Here is a 20794-nt window from a genome sequence, read left to right as displayed (position 1 = left end):
GGACCGTACGGTTATCTAAGCGGCTAAAAGCGACCCCCTAAAACATTCTAAAATTGACATCCACCCTTGATGCCTCTCACGCCAGGTGGTTGTTGGGAATGTGTAAATATGAATTTCATACATTTTGCTGGCCATCATGTTCTGCGAGTTAGGCATACAACAGGGCATTTTAGTATATCGTTTTCAAAGGCCCGCTGCCACTTCAGCCGCGCGCTTCAGAGAATGCATCGAAGTGGCAGCGCGAGCTCCCGCTAAATAAAGCGTGGCCTGAAAACATAGTCTGCTAAAGTTCTCCAATAATTTGTGCTCGCTGCTAGAAAACAGAGACCTTCTAGAAGGTGCCCGTGCCTGGTACATCGTTTTATTTTCCATCGATCCTAGTTTGAGGCAGGTTTGAGCGTGATAAGCCGTTTTTTTGTTTTTTTTTGACGGTGGAATGTTTTGTGAAGATGTAAGTCATCCTTACATATTCAAGTCACCACACCTCGCGCATGTGTTTTGAGCTCCTTGATCAACCGAAAATATCTATGAAACGTTCCTTCAATGGGTGCGGTTATGAATCGCAGCTCTCAAGTATGCGTTTACTTTGCCACGGGCTAAACCGAAGACCTTCGACAACTCAAATTCGGTGATTGCGCGGGCGCAGCCTTGCAGCCCCGTAAAACCTACACCCGAGGGGCTAGGCCTGGTGAGCGCCAAAAAATGGGGCAGATTACGCGATAGGAGCTGAAGCTACCTGTAAGTCACGAGGTCGCTGCTGCGGCAGCAGCAGCGACCTCGTGACTTACAGGTAGCTTCACCCATCGCCCGTCGCTGCACCCATCGCCCGTCGCTCAGAATGGGGATTTTCTCGGCTTATCCTCTCAGAAGAAGCCGGCGCAGAAGGGGACCTTTCCCCTCGCCTCGTCGTGCTACAATAAAAGGAAGAAAGAGGGCGAGGAGGACTTTCCGCCAGGCGGAAGAATATTTCTGCTGGTCCTCCTTTAAGCTTCTCTGTCTGCTTTATCCAACATTGAGCTTCTCTCTCTGTTTTGTCCCACGTCGAGCTCCTCTCTCTGCTTTGTCCCACTTCGAGCTTTTCTCTGTGCTTTGTCCCACTTTGAACTTCTCTCTGCTTTGTGCCACTTTGAACTTCTCTCTCTGCCTTGTCTCACTTTGAGCTTTTTTTCTGCTTTGTCCAAATTTGAGCTTTTCTCTCTGCTTTGTCCAACTTTCAGCTTGTCTTTCTGCTTTGTCCAACTAAGCTTTTCTCTCGGTTTTGTCCAACTTTGAGCAATTTTTTTCTGCTTTGTCCAACTTTAAGGTTCTCTCTCTGCTTTGTCCCACTTCGAGCTTCTCTCTGTGCTTTGTCCCACTTTGAACTTCTCTCTGCTTTGTCCCACTTTGAACTTCTCTCTCTGCCTTGTCTCACTTTGAGCTTTCTTTCTGCTTCGTCCAAATTTGAGCTTTTTTCTCTGCTTTGTCCAACTTTGAGCTTGTCTTTCTGCTTTGTCCAACTTTAAGGTTTTCTCTCTGTTTTGTCCAACTTTGAGCAATTTTTTTTCTGCTTTGTCCAACTTTAAGGTGCTTTCTCTGCTCTTCCAACTTTGAGCTTCTCTTTCTGCTTTGTCAAACTTTGAGCTTTTCTCTCTGCTTTGTCCAACTTTGAGTTTTTTGTCCAACTTTATGCTTCTCCCTCTGCTTTGTCCAATGTTGAGCTTCTCTCTCTGCTTTGTCCCACTTTGAGCTTCGCTCTCTGCTTTGTCCAACTTTGAGCTTTTCTCTCTGCTTTGTCCAACTTTGATCTTCTCTTTCTGCTTTGTCCCACTTTGAGCTTCTTTTTCTGCTTTGTCCCACTTTACGCTTCTCTGTCTGCTTTGTCCAATTTTGAGCTTCTCTCTCTGCTTTGTCCCACTTTGAAATTCTCTCTCTCTGCTTTGTCCCACTTTGAACCTCTCTCTCTGCTTTGTCCCACTTTGAGCTTTTCTTTCTGCTTTGTCCCCCTTTAAGCTTTTCTCTCTGCTTTGCCCAACTTTGAGCTTCTCTTTCTGCTTTGTCCAACTTTAAGCTTCTTTCTTGCTTTGTCCAACTTTGAGCTTCTCTCTCTGCTTTGCCCCACTTTGAACTTCTCTCTCCGCATTGTCCCACTTTCAGCTTTTCTCTCTGCTTTGTCCAAGTTTGAGCTTCTCTTTCTGCTTTGTCCCACTTTGAGCTTTTCTTTCTACTTTGTCCCACTTTAAGCTTCTCTGTCTGCTTTGTCCAACTTTGAGCTCCTCTCTCTGCTTTGTCCCACTTTGAACTTTTCTTTCTAAATTGTCCAACTTTGAGCTTGTCTTTCTGCTTTGTCCAACTTTGAGCTTTTCTCTCTGCTTTGTCCAACTTTGAGCTTCTCTTTCTGCTTTGTCTAACTTTAAGCTTCTCTCTCTCTGCTTTGTCTAACTTTAAGCTTCTCCCTCTGCTGTGTCTCACTTTGAGCTTCTCTTTCTGCTTTGTCCCTCTTTAAGCTTCTCTGTCTGCTTTATCCAACATTGAGCTTCTCTCTCTGTTTTGTCCCACGTCGAGCTTCACTCTCTGCTTTGTCCTGCTTCGAGCTTCTCTCTGTGCTTTGTCCCACTTTGAACTTTTCTTTCTACTTTGTCCAACTTTGAGCTTGTCTTTCTGCTTTGTCCAACTTTGAGCTTTTCTCTCTGCTTTGTCCAACTTTGAGCTTCTCTTTCTGCTTTGTCTAACTTTAAGCTTCTCTCTCTCTGCTTTGTCTAACTTTAAGCTTCTCCCTCTGCTGTGTCTCACTTTGAGCTTCTCTTTCTGCTTTGTCCCTCTTTAAGCTTCTCTGTCTGCTTTATCCAACATTGAGCTTCTCTCTCTGTTTTGTCCCACGTCGAGCTTCTCTCTCTGCTTTGTCCCACTTCGAGCTTCTCTCTCTGCTTTGTCCCACTTTGAACTTTTCTTTCTACTTTGTCCAACTTTGAGCTTGTCTTTCTGCTTTGTCCAACTTTGAGCTTTTCTCTCTGCTTTGTCCAACCTTGAGCTTCTCTTTCTGCTTTGTCTAACTTTAAGCTTCTCTCTCTCTGCTTTGTCTAACTTTAAGCTTCTCCCTCTGCTGTGTCTCACTTTGAGCTTCTCTTTCTGCTTTGTCCCTCTTCAAGCTTCTCTGTCTGCTTTATCCAACATTGAGCTTCTCTCTCTGTTTTGTCCCACGTCGAGCTTCTCTCTCTGCTTTGTCCCACTTCGAGCTTCTCTCTCTGCTTTGTCCCGCTTTGAACTTTTCTTTCTACTTTCTCCAACTTTGAGCTTGTCTTTCTGCTTTGTCCAGCTTTGAGCTTTTCTCTCTGCTTTGTCCAACTTTGAGCTTCTCTTTCTGCTTTGTCTAACTTTAAGCTTCTCTCTCTCTGCTTTGTCTAACTTTAAGCTTCTCCCTCTGCTGTGTCTCACTTTGAGCTTCTCTTTCTGCTTTGTCCCTCTTTAAGCTTCTCTGTCTGCTTTATCCAACATTGAGCTTCTCTCTCTGTTTTGTCCCACGTCGAGCTTCTCTCTCTGCTTTGTCCCACTTCGAGCTTCTCTCTCTGCTTTGTCCCACTTTGAACTTTTTTTTCTACTTTGTCCAACTTTGAGCTTGTCTTTCTGCTTTGTCCAACTTTGAGCTTTTCTCTCTGCTTTGTCCAACTTTGAGCTTCTCTTTCTGCTTTGTCTAACTTTAAGCTTCTCTCTCTCTGCTTTGTCTAACTTTAAGCTTCTCCCTCTGCTGTGTCTCACTTTGAGCTTCTCTTTCTGCTTTGTCCCTCTTTAAGCTTCTCTGTCTGCTTTATCCAACATTGAGCTTCTCTCTCTGTTTTGTCCCACGTCGAGCTTCTCTCTCTGCTTTGTCCCACTTCGAGCTTCTCTCTCTGCTTTGTCCCACTTTGAACTTTTCTTTCTACTTTGTCCAACTTTGAGCTTGTCTTTCTGCTTTGTCCAACTTTGAGCTTTTCTCTCTGCTTTGTCCAACTTTGAGCTTCTCTTTCTGCTTTGTCTAACTTTAAGCTTCTCTCTCTCTGCTTTGTCTAACTTTAAGCTTCTCCCTCTGCTGTGTCTCACTTTGAGCTTCTCTTTCTGCTTTGTCCCTCTTTAAGCTTCTCTGCCTGCTTTATCCAACATTGAGCTTCTCTCTCTGTTTTGTCCCACGTCGAGCTTCTCTCTCTGCTTTGTCCCACTTCGAGCTTCTCTCTGTGCTTTGTCCCACTTTGAACTTTTCTTTCTACTTTGTCCAACTTTGAGCTTGTCTTTCTGCTTTGTCCAACTTTGAGCTTTTCTCTCTGCTTTGTCCAACTCTGAGCTTCTCTTTCTGCTTTGTCTAACTTTAAGCTTCTCTCTCTCTGCTTTGTCTAACTTTAAGCTTCTCCCTCTGCTGTGTCTCACTTTGAGCTTCTCTTTCTGCTTTGTCCCTCTAACCTTCTCTGTCTGCTTTATCCAACATTGAGCTTCTCTCTCTGTTTTGTCCCACGTCGAGCTTCTCTCTCTGCTTTGTCCCACTTCGAGCTTCTCTCTGTGCTTTGTCCCACTTTGAACTTTTCTTTCTACTTTGTCCAACTTTGAACTTGTCTTTCTGCTTTGTCCAACTTTGAGCTTTTCTCTCTGCTTTGTCCAACTTTGAGCTTCTCTTTCTGCTTTGTCTAATTTTAAGCTTCTCTCTCTCTGCTTTGTCTAACTTTAAGCTTCTCCCTCTGCTGTGTCTCACTTTGAGCTTCTCTTTCTGCTTTGTCCCTCTTTAAGCTTCTCTGTCTGCTTTATCCAACATTGAGCTTCTCTCTCTGTTTTGTCCTACGTCGAGCTTCTCTCTCTGCTTTGTCCCACTTCGAGCTTCTCTCTCTGCTTTGTCCCACTTTGAACTTTTCTTTCTACTTTGTCCAACTTTGAGCTTGTCTTTCTGCTTTGTCCAACTTTGAGCTTTTCTCTCTGCTTTGTCCAACTTTGAGCTTGTCTTTCTGCTTTGTCCAACTTTGAGCTTTTCTCTCTGCTTTGTCCAACTTTGAGCTTCTCTTTCTGCTTTGTCTAACTTTAAGCTTCTCTCTCTCTGCTTTGTCTAACTTTAAGCTTCTCCCTCTGCTGTGTCTCACTTTGAGCTTCTCTCTCTCTGCTTTGTCCCTCTTTAAGCTTCTCTGTCTGCTTTATCCAACATTGAGCTTCTCTCTCTGTTTTGTCCCACGTCGAGCTTCTCTCTCTGCTTTGTCCCACTTCGAGCTTCTCTCTATGCTTTGTCCCACTTTGAACTTCTCTCTGCTTTGTCCCACTTTGAACTTCTCTCTCTGCCTTGTCTCACTTTGAGCTTTTTTTCTGCTTTGTTCAAATTTGAGCTTTTCTCTCTGCTTTGTCCAACTTTGAGCTTGTCTTTCTGCTTTGTCCAACTTTAAGCTTTTCTCTCTGTTTTGTCCAACTTTGAGCAATTTTTTTCTGCTTTGTCCAACTTTAAGGTTCTTTCTCTGCTCTTCCAACTTTGAGCTTCTCTCTCTGCTTTGTCCCACTTTGAGCTTCTCTCTGCTTTGTCCCGCTTTGAGCTTTTCTCTCTGCTTTGTCAAACTTTAAACTTCTTTTTCTGCTTTGTCCCACTTTGAGCTTCTCTTTCTACTTTGTCCGCCTTTAAGCTTCTCTGCCTGCTATATCCAACTTTGAGCTTCTCTCTCTGTTTTGTCCCACTTTGAGCTTCTCTCTCTGCTTTGTCTCACTTTGAGCTTTTCTCTCTGCTTTGTCCCGCTTTGAGCTTTTCTCTCTGCTTTGTCCCACTTTGAGCTTCTCTCTCTGCTTTGTCCCGCTTTGAGATTTTCTCTCTGCTTTGTCAAACTTTAAACTTCTTTTTCTGCTTTGTCCCACTTTGAGCTTCTCTTTCTACTTTGTCCGCCTTTAAGCTTCTCTGTCTGCTATATCCAACTTTGAGCTTCTCTCTCTGTTTTGTCCAACTTTGAGCTTCTCTCTCTGCTTTGTCTCACTTTGAGCTTTTCTCTCTGCTTTGTCCCACTTTGAGCTTCTCTCTCTGCTTTGTCCCACTTTGAGCTTCTCTCTCTGCTTTGTCCCGCTTTGAGCTTTTCTCTCCGCTGTGTCAAACGTTAAACTTCTTTTTCTGCTTTGTCCCACTTTGAGCTTCTCTTTCTACTTTGTCCGCCTTTAAGCTTCTCTGTCTGCTATATCCAACTTTGAGCTTCTCTCTCTGTTTTGTCCCACTTTGAGCTTCTCTTTCTGCTTTGTCTCACTTTGAGCTTTCCTCTCTGCTTCGTCCAACTCTGAGCTTCTCTTTCTGCTTCGTCCCGCTTTAAGCTTCTCTCTCTGCTTTGTCCCACCTCCAACGCGAGTTTTTTTGACAACACACGCAGACCACACATCCATGCGATCCGTGGAAGCTACCCGGCTTACTTTAGATCACACCACACAAGTTATGCACAGTGCTATGAAATCTATAGCGCAGCGGCGAGAGCGCGTGGTTTGATGTCTAGTTTGAGGGAAGCACTACTCTAAAGAAACGCGATCGTGTCCATGGAGAGCTCATAAGAATCACTGAGATAAAATATGGAGGCAGCGAAGCCTGGAAAGGATATCTCGGCATAAAACGGCGACTGGGCATTGAAGACTGGACACGTAGGTCGGTGTGCCAGCGAAAACCGCAGTGCCTCGTGCTCGTCCGCCAGCTGGCCCAGCCTGCAATGCTCTTACATCAATCGCATCCATCAACTCGGGGCTGGTCCATGTGAAAATGGGCTTTGCCTCGCTTATCTACCGTCTAACCGACATGCACTCAGAATGGCGCAACAAATTGCGTGAGTGGCAATGGCTCGTGATGATCGTTGATGCGCAAGCACCTCGCCCTCAGTGTAGTAACGGATAAAAGTGGGGGGTTGGGGGTTTCCCCTCAAGGGCATTTTGTAAGGGAAGAAATGATTAGTGTTTGGTGAAATCGCAAAGATTCGGTCAACTAAATAGACCCGGGCAACGCTTCATCCGTTACGTGGCGTCCGTCCCCGACGTGAGATCTCCCCGCAGAGACGTAACCAGAATTGTAATCGTTACCGAAAAAACAAACAAAAAGAAACACGAAATACGTTACTCGCTACTTGCAAAACAAAGTAACGCGTTACCGACTTACGTTACCTCACAATGAAAGGAATATCTAACTGTTACCAATTAAAAGTAACGCACGTTACTCTTGCGTTACTTTTTCATATCTAAATTAGGGAGTTTTCGAAGATCGTTTTCGCCGTCCCGGAACGCTCTCCGCAACCTGCTTCGGTACCGGGAACTCTACAGCCGAGGCCATCGGCGCGCAGGCGCAGTAGCAGCCTGTACGTTGCAGATGGCTTAGCGGAGGAGGAAACGTGATCTACGAAAGCTCCCTATTGCCTTACACTGGGTGCTTTCAATGGTCTTTGTACGGCTTATTATTGATCACGTTGTCGGCAATTTAGCGGGACACGTATGGAAACTTTTTTTTTAATGCTTGCCACGCATCGATTAAAGTAATGCATTAAAAAGACGAAGTCAAAAACCATTTTAATTCGCCGCGCTTCCTCTTAATGACTGAGAAGGTGAACCTGTGCACGGAGGTTTAGGATTCTGCGTCCGAACCTCACGTCTCACCTGGAGTTGTTTCTTTCCCAAGTTGCGACAACTGATGCGCCAGTGCATGTGGCGCAGCATTGAACGAACTCAGCTCTCGAGGCATTATGTTGCTTTCCTAACACTCCATCGTTGCGCCTGGCTGACGAATGACGATTGGTGTACTTCTAAAAGCGAGGCCTGAATTTGATCACGAGATTCACGACCTTCAATTTGATAAGGAAGCATAATGTGGCGAGCCGCTCGCCTGCCTGTGAGGAATTACACAAGGGGAATAGATCAAACTCACTTTCCTTATAATAAAGCTGAAATAAAACCACGATGAAAATAAGAAGACAAAAATGCATCGTTATATAGTCATTATTCAAAACAACCTAGCAACCCTCGGCGTAAAAAAAAAGATAAAATAAAAAAAAATAGTTGTGGTCATTTGGAGTTATGGGCACGTTACTGCTAGAATGTAGCAGTGTTAGAGTTACAGTTACGCAGGCAAAAAAGTAGCCCTGTTACAGTGACAAACATAAAAAAGCAACTCGTTGGAGTGTTACCTTTAGTTATTCATTTAAATACCTTAGGAACCTCCTTGGTTGTATTACATAAGCGGTGGGTACGAAACGGAAAAAAGGGAGGAAAAAACTCACCGAGGAAAAGCGTATGAAAACAATTCAAAGACAAAAACATCGAAGTAGTTGAAAAATATACACACAAAATAGATACCGTACGCATAAATCTAGAATACCATATCTAATAAAAGTTCCTTAAATTTTGTTGCATCAGAGGTTGCGACAATTACGCTAATGCCGTTACTTCGTCGTTACTTACGAAAAAACACACACACATTTAAGATGTATGTTTCTTAATATGCCTTTAAATCAGCATAGATTTTTGATAAGACATTGTAATGTTCACAATAGTGAATCTGATTTTTTTTAGATATTAAGATTTCCTTAATAGTCAATATTAACGTGTTTGGTTCTTCCTATTTCAATTTTTACCATAAATAGCTCCCTGAACAAGATCATAATTTAAGACAGTATCCGGGTAAATCCGCTATATGATGAAGAATTTACAGTTTATTCCGTAGAACAAATACCGGCGACTTTAGTTTTTTTTTAATATTTAACATAGTGATACTTGTTGATGATCCATAAAGAACCTTAAAATAAGCGCGACCACCATAAGGTATACACTAATACAGCAACACTCGTCTAGATCTCTTGCATATATCCAATTGTGGTGCGAGTTTACAGTTGGTCAATACTAATTTCGGATTGCTTTGGTGAAGCGAAATCGGACGAAAGCAATAAAAATCGTGCAAATGTGAAGTGAATATTAATATAAGTTGCAATCAGCTTTGTAGATGTTTTCTTATGCCACTCGTCTGCCGAATCGTTTTCCACTGCATGATCACAATCTTTTATGAAACACGAAGCTTCTCTTGAAAACTTGGAGAGCAATGTTGCGGCAACATCCCTCTGTCAAACCCGCTGAACAGGCAGCGATGCAAAAGAAACACTGATCGAGCTACAAACGACCACTGCGTGTACATTTTATCCGCCATTTCCTAACCAGATCGGACACGTTTGCGCTTCTCCATCTCGCCACCGCAACTAGACGAGACCACCCGGAAAGCCCACGACATGAATACGTATAAATCAATTGATGGCCAAGCGCCCCTGGTCCCGGCTAAGGGCAATTTTCTTTTTTTTTTTTTTTTTTTCAATTTCAAGAAAACACACAAACAAGCAGAGCGACAGAGACGTTTCGAGCGAATACTGTTTCTCAAGTGGCGGGACCCAACAAGCAGAGCAATGGGGGACAAGGGGGTGACGGGAGGCAAGGGGCAAGGCCGGTAATTGGGTTGCAAAAATTCAGTTTAGAGGGGAAGGAAACCTATGCTTGGCGGCACTGAAGACGGGGTTCGGACAATCGGCGGTGCCGTAAGCCTGCGGACGTTTGGGGCGACAGTGACCAAAAGCTATCCTCCGCGAAAGGCACTCGGTCCCTCTTTGCGTGCGCTGTGGGCGATGTACCATGCACGGCGGGTATGGACACGAACGTCCCCACCCTCCCGGTTAGCGGGACCAACTTGGCGAAGCAGCACCACCCAAAATTTAGTTTCCCCTTTTTTTGTTCGTTTACTCCAGACGGTTTTTGCAGCAGTTTTTGCTGTGCCCCTCCCGTATCAGGAGTTGAGACTCTCTCACGAGTTGCGAGACGATTTGGTGGTCGTGTTTGCAATATTTTTGCACATAAATATGAGAAAGCAACTGCAACGACGTTACTCTTCACGGTAGCTTTCGAAAAATAGTAACCTTGTTACAGTTACAAGTTATTTTCACTAAGCAGGAACGAGTTGCACTTACAAGTTACTGAAAAAAGTAACTACTTGCCGGTAACGCGTTACTACTAACTAGTTATAGCCCAAGACTGGTCATTTGTTGTCACCAAGCTTGATACAGATTGTTGCAGTCAGAAATGCACAGTGGGAGGGGGAGTAATAAGCGTTACTTCTGGAGAAAATCGGTTCAACCCAGACTTGTGCCTCTCTCAAAAACTCTACTCAAGATACTGTATTTCAAATACTTTTTGAAGTATCTTGGTATCTTGCAAAGTCTTTTGATTGAGAGTATTTAATAGTGTATTTTAACTACATTTCTGAACATCTTTTGCTCATTATTTCAAATACATTTTTGACATTCCGCCATTTTCCGAGTTTTTCGGTATGAAGTGGCGTGGGCGTGGCACAAGCAAACCTGAAATTTCTTTCGAGCAACCAATCCTGTTGCTAGCTCCAATAAGCTACGATGCCTTAGATTGAGCTCGTAAAAACATCGCTTTTGTGCCTATTGTGACTCATATTTCACACCGAAGTTCATACAATGAAGGTTTTCCCCGCCGCCTTCCCAAAGGCGCCTTTTTTTCGTAAAATCCCTCCCCTCCCACCAAAAAAAAAAAAAAAAACAACAAAAAACACTTAAACAAAAGGGGTGGTTGTACCGAAGTAAAGATTGCCACGCTGAGGCGTAACGCAGAACAGAAAACGACCCACGACAACAATGCAGACTTCAGTGTTAAGAAAATAACAAATATAAGAAAAATGAGAAATGAACACAAAGTGAAGAAACTTTTTTTTTGTTCGTTGTATATTTGACTTTTTATGTCAAAACGTCGAAGTTTCTTTTGTTTCTTTTCTTTTCGTCGTAAGTCCGTCACCTATTGCTCTCGCGAAAACTGTCTGTAAGCGAACATTGATAACCAGAGTAAAACACAGGAAACTAACTACGACCAGGATGACCTCTCAAAATGGCAACAAAGCGTCTCCCAACGTTGAGTGCCTTTCTGGACGCAACCTACTTCAAGAAGGTGCGACCAGTGCCGTGGCTATTATGTGGGTTCTCTTTGTTATCCATTCACTGATTTCCGTATCCCAAGTTAGTTTATAGTGGACTCCCCATATAGGGTATATGGATTGCAGTTGAACGATGCGTCTAAGGTCTGCCGCAGGACGGGGTATTCAGCGATGTCACTATTCGCAACTTTCAGCGATGGTGGTACCGCGGTGAGAGAATCGCGTTCCCTAGCTCCTGGATGATTGGCTTTACAAGAAAGGCGCTTACCTACACCTTCGTGGCGGGAAAAAATAAAGTAAGGCTGCTTGTATAAAGCAAAACCATAATTAATTACGCGTCGCAGACCCCGCCTTTTACTGCTGTTCTACGACGATCATCCAAATGACAGCCATTTTGACAGGCACTAGCGCGCCCCATATATGTCGTTAAAGTTGCAAATACCTAAAGCGACCTTTTATTATTTATTTTTGTTTGCCACAGAAATGTTTTGTAAAATGTATCAGTGATATTGTGCTCCTTATGGCCGGACTGCATAAAATAGCCCTACGATGATTTTTTTTTTATTTGTTTTCCGTTTTGTGCTGTTTCGCGCTAATAAATCCTTCTGGCAAACCAGATTTGCGCAACTGTATAATTCTGTTCGTCACTGACGTCGATACAAATTACGCAATGCGGAAGTACCTTCAAAAGTAATTGAATTACATTTCTTAATATGTGTGCTCAACTCAAGATACTTTACAGTCAAAGTAACTCGAGTGATATTTTAAACACTTTATGAAGCAGGTATTTAGTAACTTAAATTCAATACTTTTATCGAGTATTTTTTCCAACGCTGGTTCAACCTTACAAGGTTTATCTAGGCGACAGGAAATATATGACGAGCCGGGGAAATATATGTTACCCCGATTCACAGATGGCGCGACAAATATTTACTACGAGCGCCCTCGGCGCTCCTAGCGGCTTTCTTGAAACACACTCCCCCCCCTGCCGCTTCGCTACGCTCTAAGCCACCAACCCCATCGCCTAGCCACGTCGCGACATGGCGCGGAACAAGCTCGTCTGCTCCTGCAAGAGGAAGTGGTCCTTGGCCGCAAAGCTCGACCAGGGAGCCAGAAATAAAAATAAACATCCCCAAACCAGATTGCATCGAGACTTCTCCATCTGTTGCGCAGCTGAGCAGCCGCCGCCGTTGTTGGCGCTCTTTGTTTATCTCTTTTGCTGGGAGCGGCTTTGATAACTCCCGCCTTGCGGCGGCCGAGGAATCTAGTTGGTCGCTCGAGCGCGATGCTGATGCGGCAGTCGACGCTGAGAGCCCGTCGCGCGTTTTACGCAACCAGCGCGCACAGACTCAGGAAACAAGATGCGAAGTTGGAGTTAATCCGTAGCCGCGCCTCTTATCGCCATCGAATTACGTGGACTTGTCGCAAAGCGTGGCAGCTTGAGGCGATAACGGTGTCAGCGGGCCAGGTCGGATCCCGGCAAGGTTGTTCGAGGCTGCACGGACCGCGAATCCGCCCTGCGCTGGGGATTAACCACAATCCAGGGCTGACTAGCGCCTGAGGAAATCTCGCTTTTGTGGGTAACCGCAAAAAAAAAAAAAAAAACACAAAAACAACAAAAAAAAAACAACATGTGATAACAAAGAAACAATGCGTCCGAATGTCCGCTTCGTAAATCGCATTTTAATTGTAAAAAAATAAAATAAACTATCATAAAAAAAACATTATGCTTTTTCTCTCTGCACTCTAAAAAAAAAAAAAAAAAAAACTATCACGTTACACCTCTTTGTTCCATATAATGCACCCCGAAACTTTAACCAGTAACACGTGCATTCACTATTTTAATAAGTTGTACCTCGTGGCTATCAAGCCTCTTGTGAAAGTTAGTACCGTCAGATCGACGTCAGTGCGCCATACGTCGAACTGAAGTTTTAGGGTGGATTATATGAGACAAAGGGTGTAAGAATACACCCTTTTTTTTACAGTGTGGTCAAGAAGCAACAGAAGCGGAGCTGTACTATGTGCAGCCATCTATGAGCGACGGCGGCACCTGTCCAGAGGGTGGTGTCGATATTTATTGGTCCAAGGACACGAAACTGGGGAAACTGGCACTAAACAACTACGCAAAAAAAAAAAAAGCCGAATAAACTAATATATATATATATATATCAGTGTGTCGAACCGAAAAAAATACGGGTTCGGTTACGGTTCAGGTTCAGGTGAATTTATTTTGTTCCGGTTCAGTTCCGGTTCGATTAATTCGATCCGCGAACCGGTTCGGGGCGCTGAACCGGTTCGCGAACCGGTTCGGAAATTATAAATGACAAATTGCAACATCAAAATAAATAACAAATAAAACAACTGAAATCAGCACATACGAAACGGGATACATCGTAGTGTAAGGCTCAGGGATTTCTACCAGGAATGGTTTCTTTATGTGCACTCAAAGGTTACCTCACCGACGTTTACGCATTCGGACTTCATCTAATTGGGTCCGACGCAGTAGCTGTAAAATCCGCGACCTCCTTACAAACCCACTTACAAGTAGAACTCGCTAACTATCCCGCCACCTCGGCGTGTAAGCAATTGAAGGAACAGTGGGGAGAAAATACAGCTTTCTTTATTTGAACTAGCCTTCGGTAACTCAAATTAGACCCTTAAAGAAGTTTTCATTAAACAAGATACGGAATATGAAAAACACTTCACCGAACACAACGCCAGAAGGACGTAATAGGATAAATATTAAAATAGAAGAGTTCGCTGTCTCACAAATATGTTAGCTTCTAAGTGCCTAGACGAAACCGGATGCATTATTACCAAACTCCACATCCTTTTCTTTTCTCATTCCGATGGAAGCAAGCTTCAAGAACTCGCGCGTTCTAGAAACGTGTTATGAAATGAGCACACAGTAGCATTTAGGATTTACGAGATTGTAGGAAAATGAAATCCCGTGACGCGATATTTTCTTTATTTTTTTTTTTTTTTGCACAGTCTTTCAATTCTTTTTCTTCCGTGCAAGCCGCGACCAGCGCAATACTGGTTCCTATGTCAAGATTCATGGATGCAGCGTTTGTCAAGATTCATGAATGCAGCGTTTATATTTCTAAGACTGAGTGGAGAAGAAAAATATGTAAGCGAGGTGTGTGTCAGTTGACGGCACTTAAAAAACAAATGGCATTGATAGCACATTCATTGTCAACAGCGCGTGGCCGAACCGTTTTGACATGAGCCGGTAACCGTTATTTTTTTTCCGGTTCAGTTCCGGTTCGGGTTCATCGCGATAACAATATAACGGTTCGGGTTCGGGTTCAGTTCCGGAAAAAATACCGGTTCGGTTCCGGTTTTCGGTTCGGTTCGACACCCTGATATATATATATATATATATATCTACCCCCGCCGCTGCTGTTTGAATCGACAGCCCCATGGTCATCGACGGCAAGCTACCTTCCTTCAAAAGCATCGTTCCAGGATCTTTCGACCAGTGGGCACGGCAAGCAAGCCACAGCTATGATGGCTAATGTTCCGCTTCTGTTTATCGTGCAGGTTAGTACGGAAAACCTTTCCTGCTCTATAAGAAGCAATAACCTTTGTCTTGTAGTTCTGCCGTGCCCACGGTATTGTCTTAAGCGCTTTCTAGACTTGTTATTGCTACTCTGTGGCGATGTTGAACGAAACCCTGGTCCCATGACTAAAGACGAGGCTCAGTCATTGGCGAAAATCGAGTCGATTGTCTCGCAATTATACGACGGCCAGGCAGGAATCGTGAGCCAATTAAGAGAAATCACCGAGGAACAAAAGCGCACGAATGACTCGATTTCCGCACTGACCGCTCGTGTCGTTATCATTGAAAGTGACCTCGCACTATGTAAATCCACTGTTAATACTACAAAAGAAATTGAGGCGAAAGTTGTGTCCGCTCTAACCGAAATCGCTCAACTTAAGCGGCAAACTGATGACGCTGAGAGCCGTTCGCGGCGATCTAACTTACTGTTCTTCGGCCTGAAGGACGCTGCGAGGGAAACATGGGCGGAGTCCGAAAGGCTGATTCTTGAAGTCTGTAACGAGAAACTTGGTATAAGGGTTGACCCAGAATTAATTGAGTGGGCCCATCGGATTGGGAGATTTAATCCTTCTATAAACAGGCCCATTGTTGTGAAGTTTTCTTTTTTTAAGCAGAAGGAGGCTGTTATAAGGTCGTGTTACAAACTAAAAGATACAGGTGTTTCGGTCAGTGAAGACTATGCTAAAAATGTACAATTCGCGAGGAAGAAGCTCTTGGAATTTGCCCGTGCTCAAGTTAGTCCTTTTAAACTCCAGTTCGACAAACTGGTTATTGGTGATAAGCAATTTCATTTTAATTATGCCACAAGCCATGTTTACGAAGCTGCCACATAACTAACTAGACGTAGTGGGAACAGACCTGCCTCGGAATTAGGGGAAGTTTTATCTGGTGAAGCACGTTGCTGCATCTCCTTTCCAAATAACTTTTCTGTTCTTTTCACTAACATAAGAAGCGTCATTCACAACCGAGACGATTTGTCATCAATTGTTGATGCGTCATCTAGTTATATTGTTGTTTTAACAGAAACTTGGCTTTCGAGCGGTGTTCGTGACAGCGAGATTTTTCATTGTTCCAAGGGGTATAGGTTTTTTAGGCATAATAGGAGTGATAGGCGGGGTGGCGGGGTTTTAATCGCAGTAAACGATAGCATGGAATGTTTTCATGTCGATATTGTTGTTTCAAAAAGGCGTGTTATCGAACGTAACTAGTTTAATGCTTGACAAAAGGTTACAACGTGGACGGTATCTGCGTCCGCCATGCTCGCCGGTTTCTTCGTCTCCTGGCCTAGAGGAAGGGGGAAGGCGCGTACGCCACCGCATGCCTTGGGTGGTGGCGCCATCTGTCGGCTCATCTTGTAACATCCTCCTTTGTTTAAGTAGGGACTACCCCACAATAAAGTCTTGAAACTTCTTTGGTAGAGCTGCTGTTCTCTTTGGGCGCGTAGGGGTATGGATTGGGGCGAATTGGTGGTCAGGCTCGTACGTCTCAGGTACTGGTGTCGTGTCTGGTTCGCGCTGAGGGGAACTTTTGACCTGGGGTGTTCTGTGGTGCCCACGATCGTCCTGAGTAGTAGTAGGGACATCTGCTTCAGCCTGTTGGCAACTGGGTACATCTCGTATGTGCACTCTGTTGCGGCGTAGCACGCCGTCACTGACCTGTACCTTATATGACCTGTCACCACATTGCTCCTTGATGGTTCCCTTTGTCCATAATGCTTCTTTGGTTGGAAGAACCATCACATCTTGTCCCATGCTCAGAGGATGGAGGTCTTTAGCCTGTTTGTCGTGATAGAAAACCATCCTTCGTTTCTTCTGCTCCAACTGGTTTCTGGCACTGACAGTTTTTGGCAGCAGCTGCTTAGTTGTCGTTGGTACACATGTGCGTGTGCGTCGACCCATGAGGAGCTGTGCAGGGCTTGCATGCATGTGTTGCAGCGGCGTGTTACGATGGTCGAGAAATGCCATCTGAGGATCGCCATTGCTTTCGTCTGCTTTCTTTAAGAGCATTTTGACAGTCTTCACGGCAGACTCAGCCATACCGTTCGATCTTGGGTATCGTGGGCTGGACGTGACATGTTCGAAATTCCAATCGATTGAGAATTTGTTGAACGCTTCACAAGCGAACTGTGAGCCGTTGTCTGTGATCAGAACACTTGGGATGCCGTGTCTTGCGAAGTGTGCTTTCAGTCTGCGTATCACATGGGCAGATGTTAACGAGTTGAGTTGGTCGACCTCCCAGAAGTTGCTGTAATAGTCCACTGTGACTAGGAAGTGCTTGTTCTTGTGCTCCAGTATGTCGCATCCAACACGTTCCCACGGAAAGTCTGGTCTCGGGTGTGGTTTCAGCGTCTCTCGTTGTTGCGCTGGTGCATGTTTCTGACACACATTACAGGCTGATATGTGGTCCTTGATTTCAGCATTCATGCTCGGCCAGAAAATACTGTCACGTGCACGTCGTAGAGTGCTTTCGATACCCATGTGTGATGAATGTAGCTTTTCTTTCATCTCTCCCCGAAGTGCTTTTGGTATCACCAGTCGTTGTCCCTTGTAAACAATGTCATCTTCCACGACAAGTTCGTCTCGGAAAGGGAAGTACATCCTGATTTCTGGTGCAACATTGTGCCTTTCCTGTGGCCATCCTGTTAGGATCACTGCTGTCAGCTTTTGCAAGGTTTCATCCCTCAGGGTTGCGTTGCGGATCTTCTCTGCAGTATCCTTTCGCACAGGTAGGTGGTTCACCACGTTGATGTCTTCAAGCTGCTGTTCGCAATGGTCGTCTGGCAAGAATGCTCGTGACATCGTATCGGCCAGTAGAAGTTCCTTTCCTGGTCGGTACTGCAGGTCAATGTTGTAGCGTTGAGTCTGTAGGATCATCCCTTGCAGTCTTCTTGGAACTTGGTCCAGCTGCTTCTTCATGATGGCTTGTAGTGGCTTATGCTCTGTGATTACAGTCGTCAGTCTTCCGAAAGTGTACTGGTGAAACTTGTTCAACGAAAAGACTATGGCAAGCATCTCCTTCTCTATCTGCGCATACCGGACTTCAGTAGGCGTGAGAGCTCTGCTCGCAAAGGATAATGGCTGTCCATCTTGAAGGAGTGCAGCTCCTAAGCCACGTTCACTGGCATCGCATTGTACCATCAGCGGTTTCTGCGGATTGTAATATGCCAACACTGGGGCTCTTGCTACCAAGTTCTTTGTCTCTTGAATTGCGTTGTCTTGTTCATCGCTCCATGCCCATGGTTCACTGTTGATGACCAGCTTTCTGAGCGGTTCTGTGACCTGGGAGAGCTTTGGCAGAAAGCGTGCAAGGTAATTGACCATTCCACAAAAGCGTTGCACACCTTGGACGTCAGTTGGTGGGGGCATTTCTTGAATGGCTCTGACCTTTTCAGGGTCAACACGTAGTCCGTCTTTTGTCAGCAGGTGCCCCAGAAATGTTGTACTTGTGCGATGCAGCTCCGTCTTGTCTCGGTTGAGTCGCACACCAATCTTCTGACATCTCTGCAGCAGGTTTTCCAGCTTCTTGTCATGGTCACTGCGCGCTTCTGCATCGGTTTCGCCGATACCATACACTAGAATGTCATCTGCCACACACAGCACACCACTCAGTCCATCCAGAGCTGACTGCAGTCTTTTCTGAAAGATTTCACTACTGACAGCAAGTCCAAATGGAAGGCGTAGCCATCGGTAGCGTCCCATTGGTGTCTGAAAGGTGGTGAGTACACTTGACTCTTCGTCCAAGATGCACTGCCAATAGCCGTCACACAGGTCCAGCTTCGAGAAGACCTTGGCTTTAGCAACTTCGGGCAGAATGTCGTCCAAGATTGGCAAGGGGTGTCGCTCTCGCTCCAAAACTTCATTAAGAGCTTGAGGATCAATGCAGATTCTCATATCACCATTTTTCTTCGTGGCAACAACCATTCGGCTCACCCACGGGGTTGGTTCGGTGACACTTTTGATGATTCCCCTTTGTTCTAGGTTTCTGATTGTCTTTTCTAGCTGCGGTTTAACACTCACTGGCACCCGACAGCCTGTCACCGCCTTTGGGCTTGCAGCAGGTTTAGTCACCAGGTGTACAAGTCCAGGTAATGAGCCTAAAGACTGTCCGAAGACGTCGGAGTGTCTTTCCATGATCTGTTCCAGTGCACCCTGTGCACCTGCAGCACTGATGCTGGCAACCAGACTGTAATTCACTGTGATCAGTCCCATCTGCTCGGCTGTCTTTCGTCCGATAAGGGGTCTGAGGTCATCACGCACCACGACAAAGTCAACAATGTGCTTGTGTCCATTAGCAGTGGTTACATTCAACCTCGCCTTGCCGTATGGCACTACCTTGGTACCATTCCACATTCTCAGCGTTGTAGACGTCGGCATTATCTGATCAGGCGACACATTTCTCTTAGTGATGACATTTACAGCAGCCCCGCTGTCAACCTGGAACCTTATTCCTTCTTGGTTCAGATTTAAAGTCGCAAACAGTGGACTTGGTTTGCCGCTTTGCACCATCAGTATTTCATCTGTGTCGTCTTCTGGCTCCAAACTGGCAACAGTCTTGCTGTTTTTACACACAACTGCAAAATGGTTCTGTTTTTTGCATTTGTTGCATGTTTTGTTCCATGCTGGACAAGCATTTCTAGCACGTGCATGATCGCTTCCACAGTACTTACAATGCTGTACTGCTTGATTCGAACTTGTCTTTTTATCTTTTGCTCGGTCAACAGGTGGTAGACGACGGCGTCTGTCTTTCACTGCATGAACTTCCTCAGTTGCTGGTCTGCCTTCCTTGAAGACTTTAAGTTGCAGCTTCGTTGACTCATGCGCTAGACATACCTTGACAACCTTTCCAAGCGACGGTTCATCAAGTTTTAGAATGTCCGCTCGCGCTTTCTCGTCATTCACTCCGCAGACAATCTGGTCTCGAATCATCTTCTCCTTTTCAGGTCCGAAGTTGCAGTCCCGAGTCTTCAATTTGAGATCGGTTAAAAACGTGTCGAACCTCTCGTCGGGGAGTTGTACTCGAGTGCGAAAGATGTAGCGTGAGTACACTTCGTTCTGCTTCGGCAGAAAGTGCGCATCCAGTAGCTTCACAACGTGGTCGAAGTCAAATTCAGGGTGCGGTCTCGCTTCCGTACACTCTCCGAAGTCCAGAGTATTGTAAATGTCTAGCAGGCTTGGTCCTCCAACCGTGAGAAGAAGTGCGACTTGCCTTTCCGATGATGCTCCAGCGGCATCGGTCGCTTTCAGGTACAGCGTGAAGGCTTGTTTGAACGTGCGCCATTGTTCCGCAGCGTTGCTGGCGTTTTCAAACTTCGGCGGCGGCGGGATCCTGTCCATGCTTGCTTCCGTGGTCGTGGCGGTCGTAGCTCAAGCGTTGGCTATTGCCGCTTCTGACACCATGTTTCAAAAAGGCGTGTTATCGAACGTAACTAGTTTAATGCTTGACAAAAGGTTACAACGTGGACGGTATCTGCGTCCGCCATGCTCGCCGGTTTCTTCGTCTCCTGGCGTAGAGGAAGGGGGAAGGCGCGTACGCCACCGCATGCCTTGGGTGGTGGCGCCATCTGTCGGCTCATCTTGTAACAATTGTCACCCCACTTGAACTTGTTTGTGTGCGTTTGCGATGCCTGCACAGATATATTATCATGTGTGTCTGCTACCGCCCCCCTAATGCCCCTGCAAATTTTACTTCTGATCTGTATGACGCGCTGAACGTTATCTCTTCTAGATTTCCTCGTGCCCCTTTGTTATTACTAGGCGATTTTAACCTTCCGCTAATTGATTGGTCCGGAGCGTTCCCGATTGCATCTGGGGGCTCTTCCGACTACACCGAGTTCTTGAACCTTTGTGCCAATTTTTCCTTTTCACAACTTGTCACCGAACCCACCCGAGTTACCAGTACAACGGCCAATATATTAGACCTTATTCTATCTACTGACCCAGACCTTGTCTCATCCATAACTTACTTACCGGGAATTAGCGATCACTCGATTTTGCACTTTTATTTGCAACTTCCAGCTTATTTTGAAAAGAAAACCACGAAACATTTTCTCGATTATGATAAAGCTAACTTCGATACCATTAATAGCGAACTAGCTGCTTTTCTCGATGAGTTCCTTTTTAATTTCTCACACCGCACAGTTGATGCCAATTGGAATATGTTTAAAACCAAAGTAAGCTCTTTAATTACCTCTTTTATCCCATGTAGGCCTATCATTTCTAACCACTTATCGCCCTGGTTCAACAGATCTGTTAAGCGTCTTTCTAATAAAAAGAAACGTCTTTTCCGGACTGCCAAGCTTACTGGACTTTCTGAACGATGGGAAG

At 45.1% G+C, this 20794-nt stretch overlaps 1 protein-coding gene across 1 annotated transcript; it reads right to left on the bottom strand.

The window, feature by feature from the left end:
* Positions 1-15647: 15647 nt before the first annotated feature.
* Positions 15648-20046, bottom strand: LOC120839862 (uncharacterized protein K02A2.6-like). Its single transcript, XM_040210240.3, has one exon. It carries the CDS (start codon positions 19802-19804, stop codon positions 15854-15856), a length of 3951 nt encoding a protein of 1316 aa, XP_040066174.2. The 5' UTR covers positions 19805-20046; the 3' UTR covers positions 15648-15853.
* Positions 20047-20794: the final 748 nt, after the last annotated feature.

This window comes from Ixodes scapularis, unplaced genomic scaffold (genome assembly GCF_016920785.2).
Source record: "Ixodes scapularis isolate PalLabHiFi unplaced genomic scaffold, ASM1692078v2 PGA_scaffold1__304_contigs__length_218370807, whole genome shotgun sequence".
In the NCBI taxonomy this organism is placed as follows: domain Eukaryota; kingdom Metazoa; phylum Arthropoda; class Arachnida; order Ixodida; family Ixodidae; genus Ixodes; species Ixodes scapularis.
The sequence above is the reverse complement of the archived record's forward strand: the minus strand, read 5'-3'. Positions and strand labels throughout refer to the sequence as shown.

Bases quoted from the DNA above. Each gene is read 5' to 3' on its own strand.
- LOC120839862 (XM_040210240.3), bottom strand. From the start codon at position 19,804: ATGGACAGGATCCCGCCGCCGCCGAAGTTTGAAAACGCCAGCAACGCT.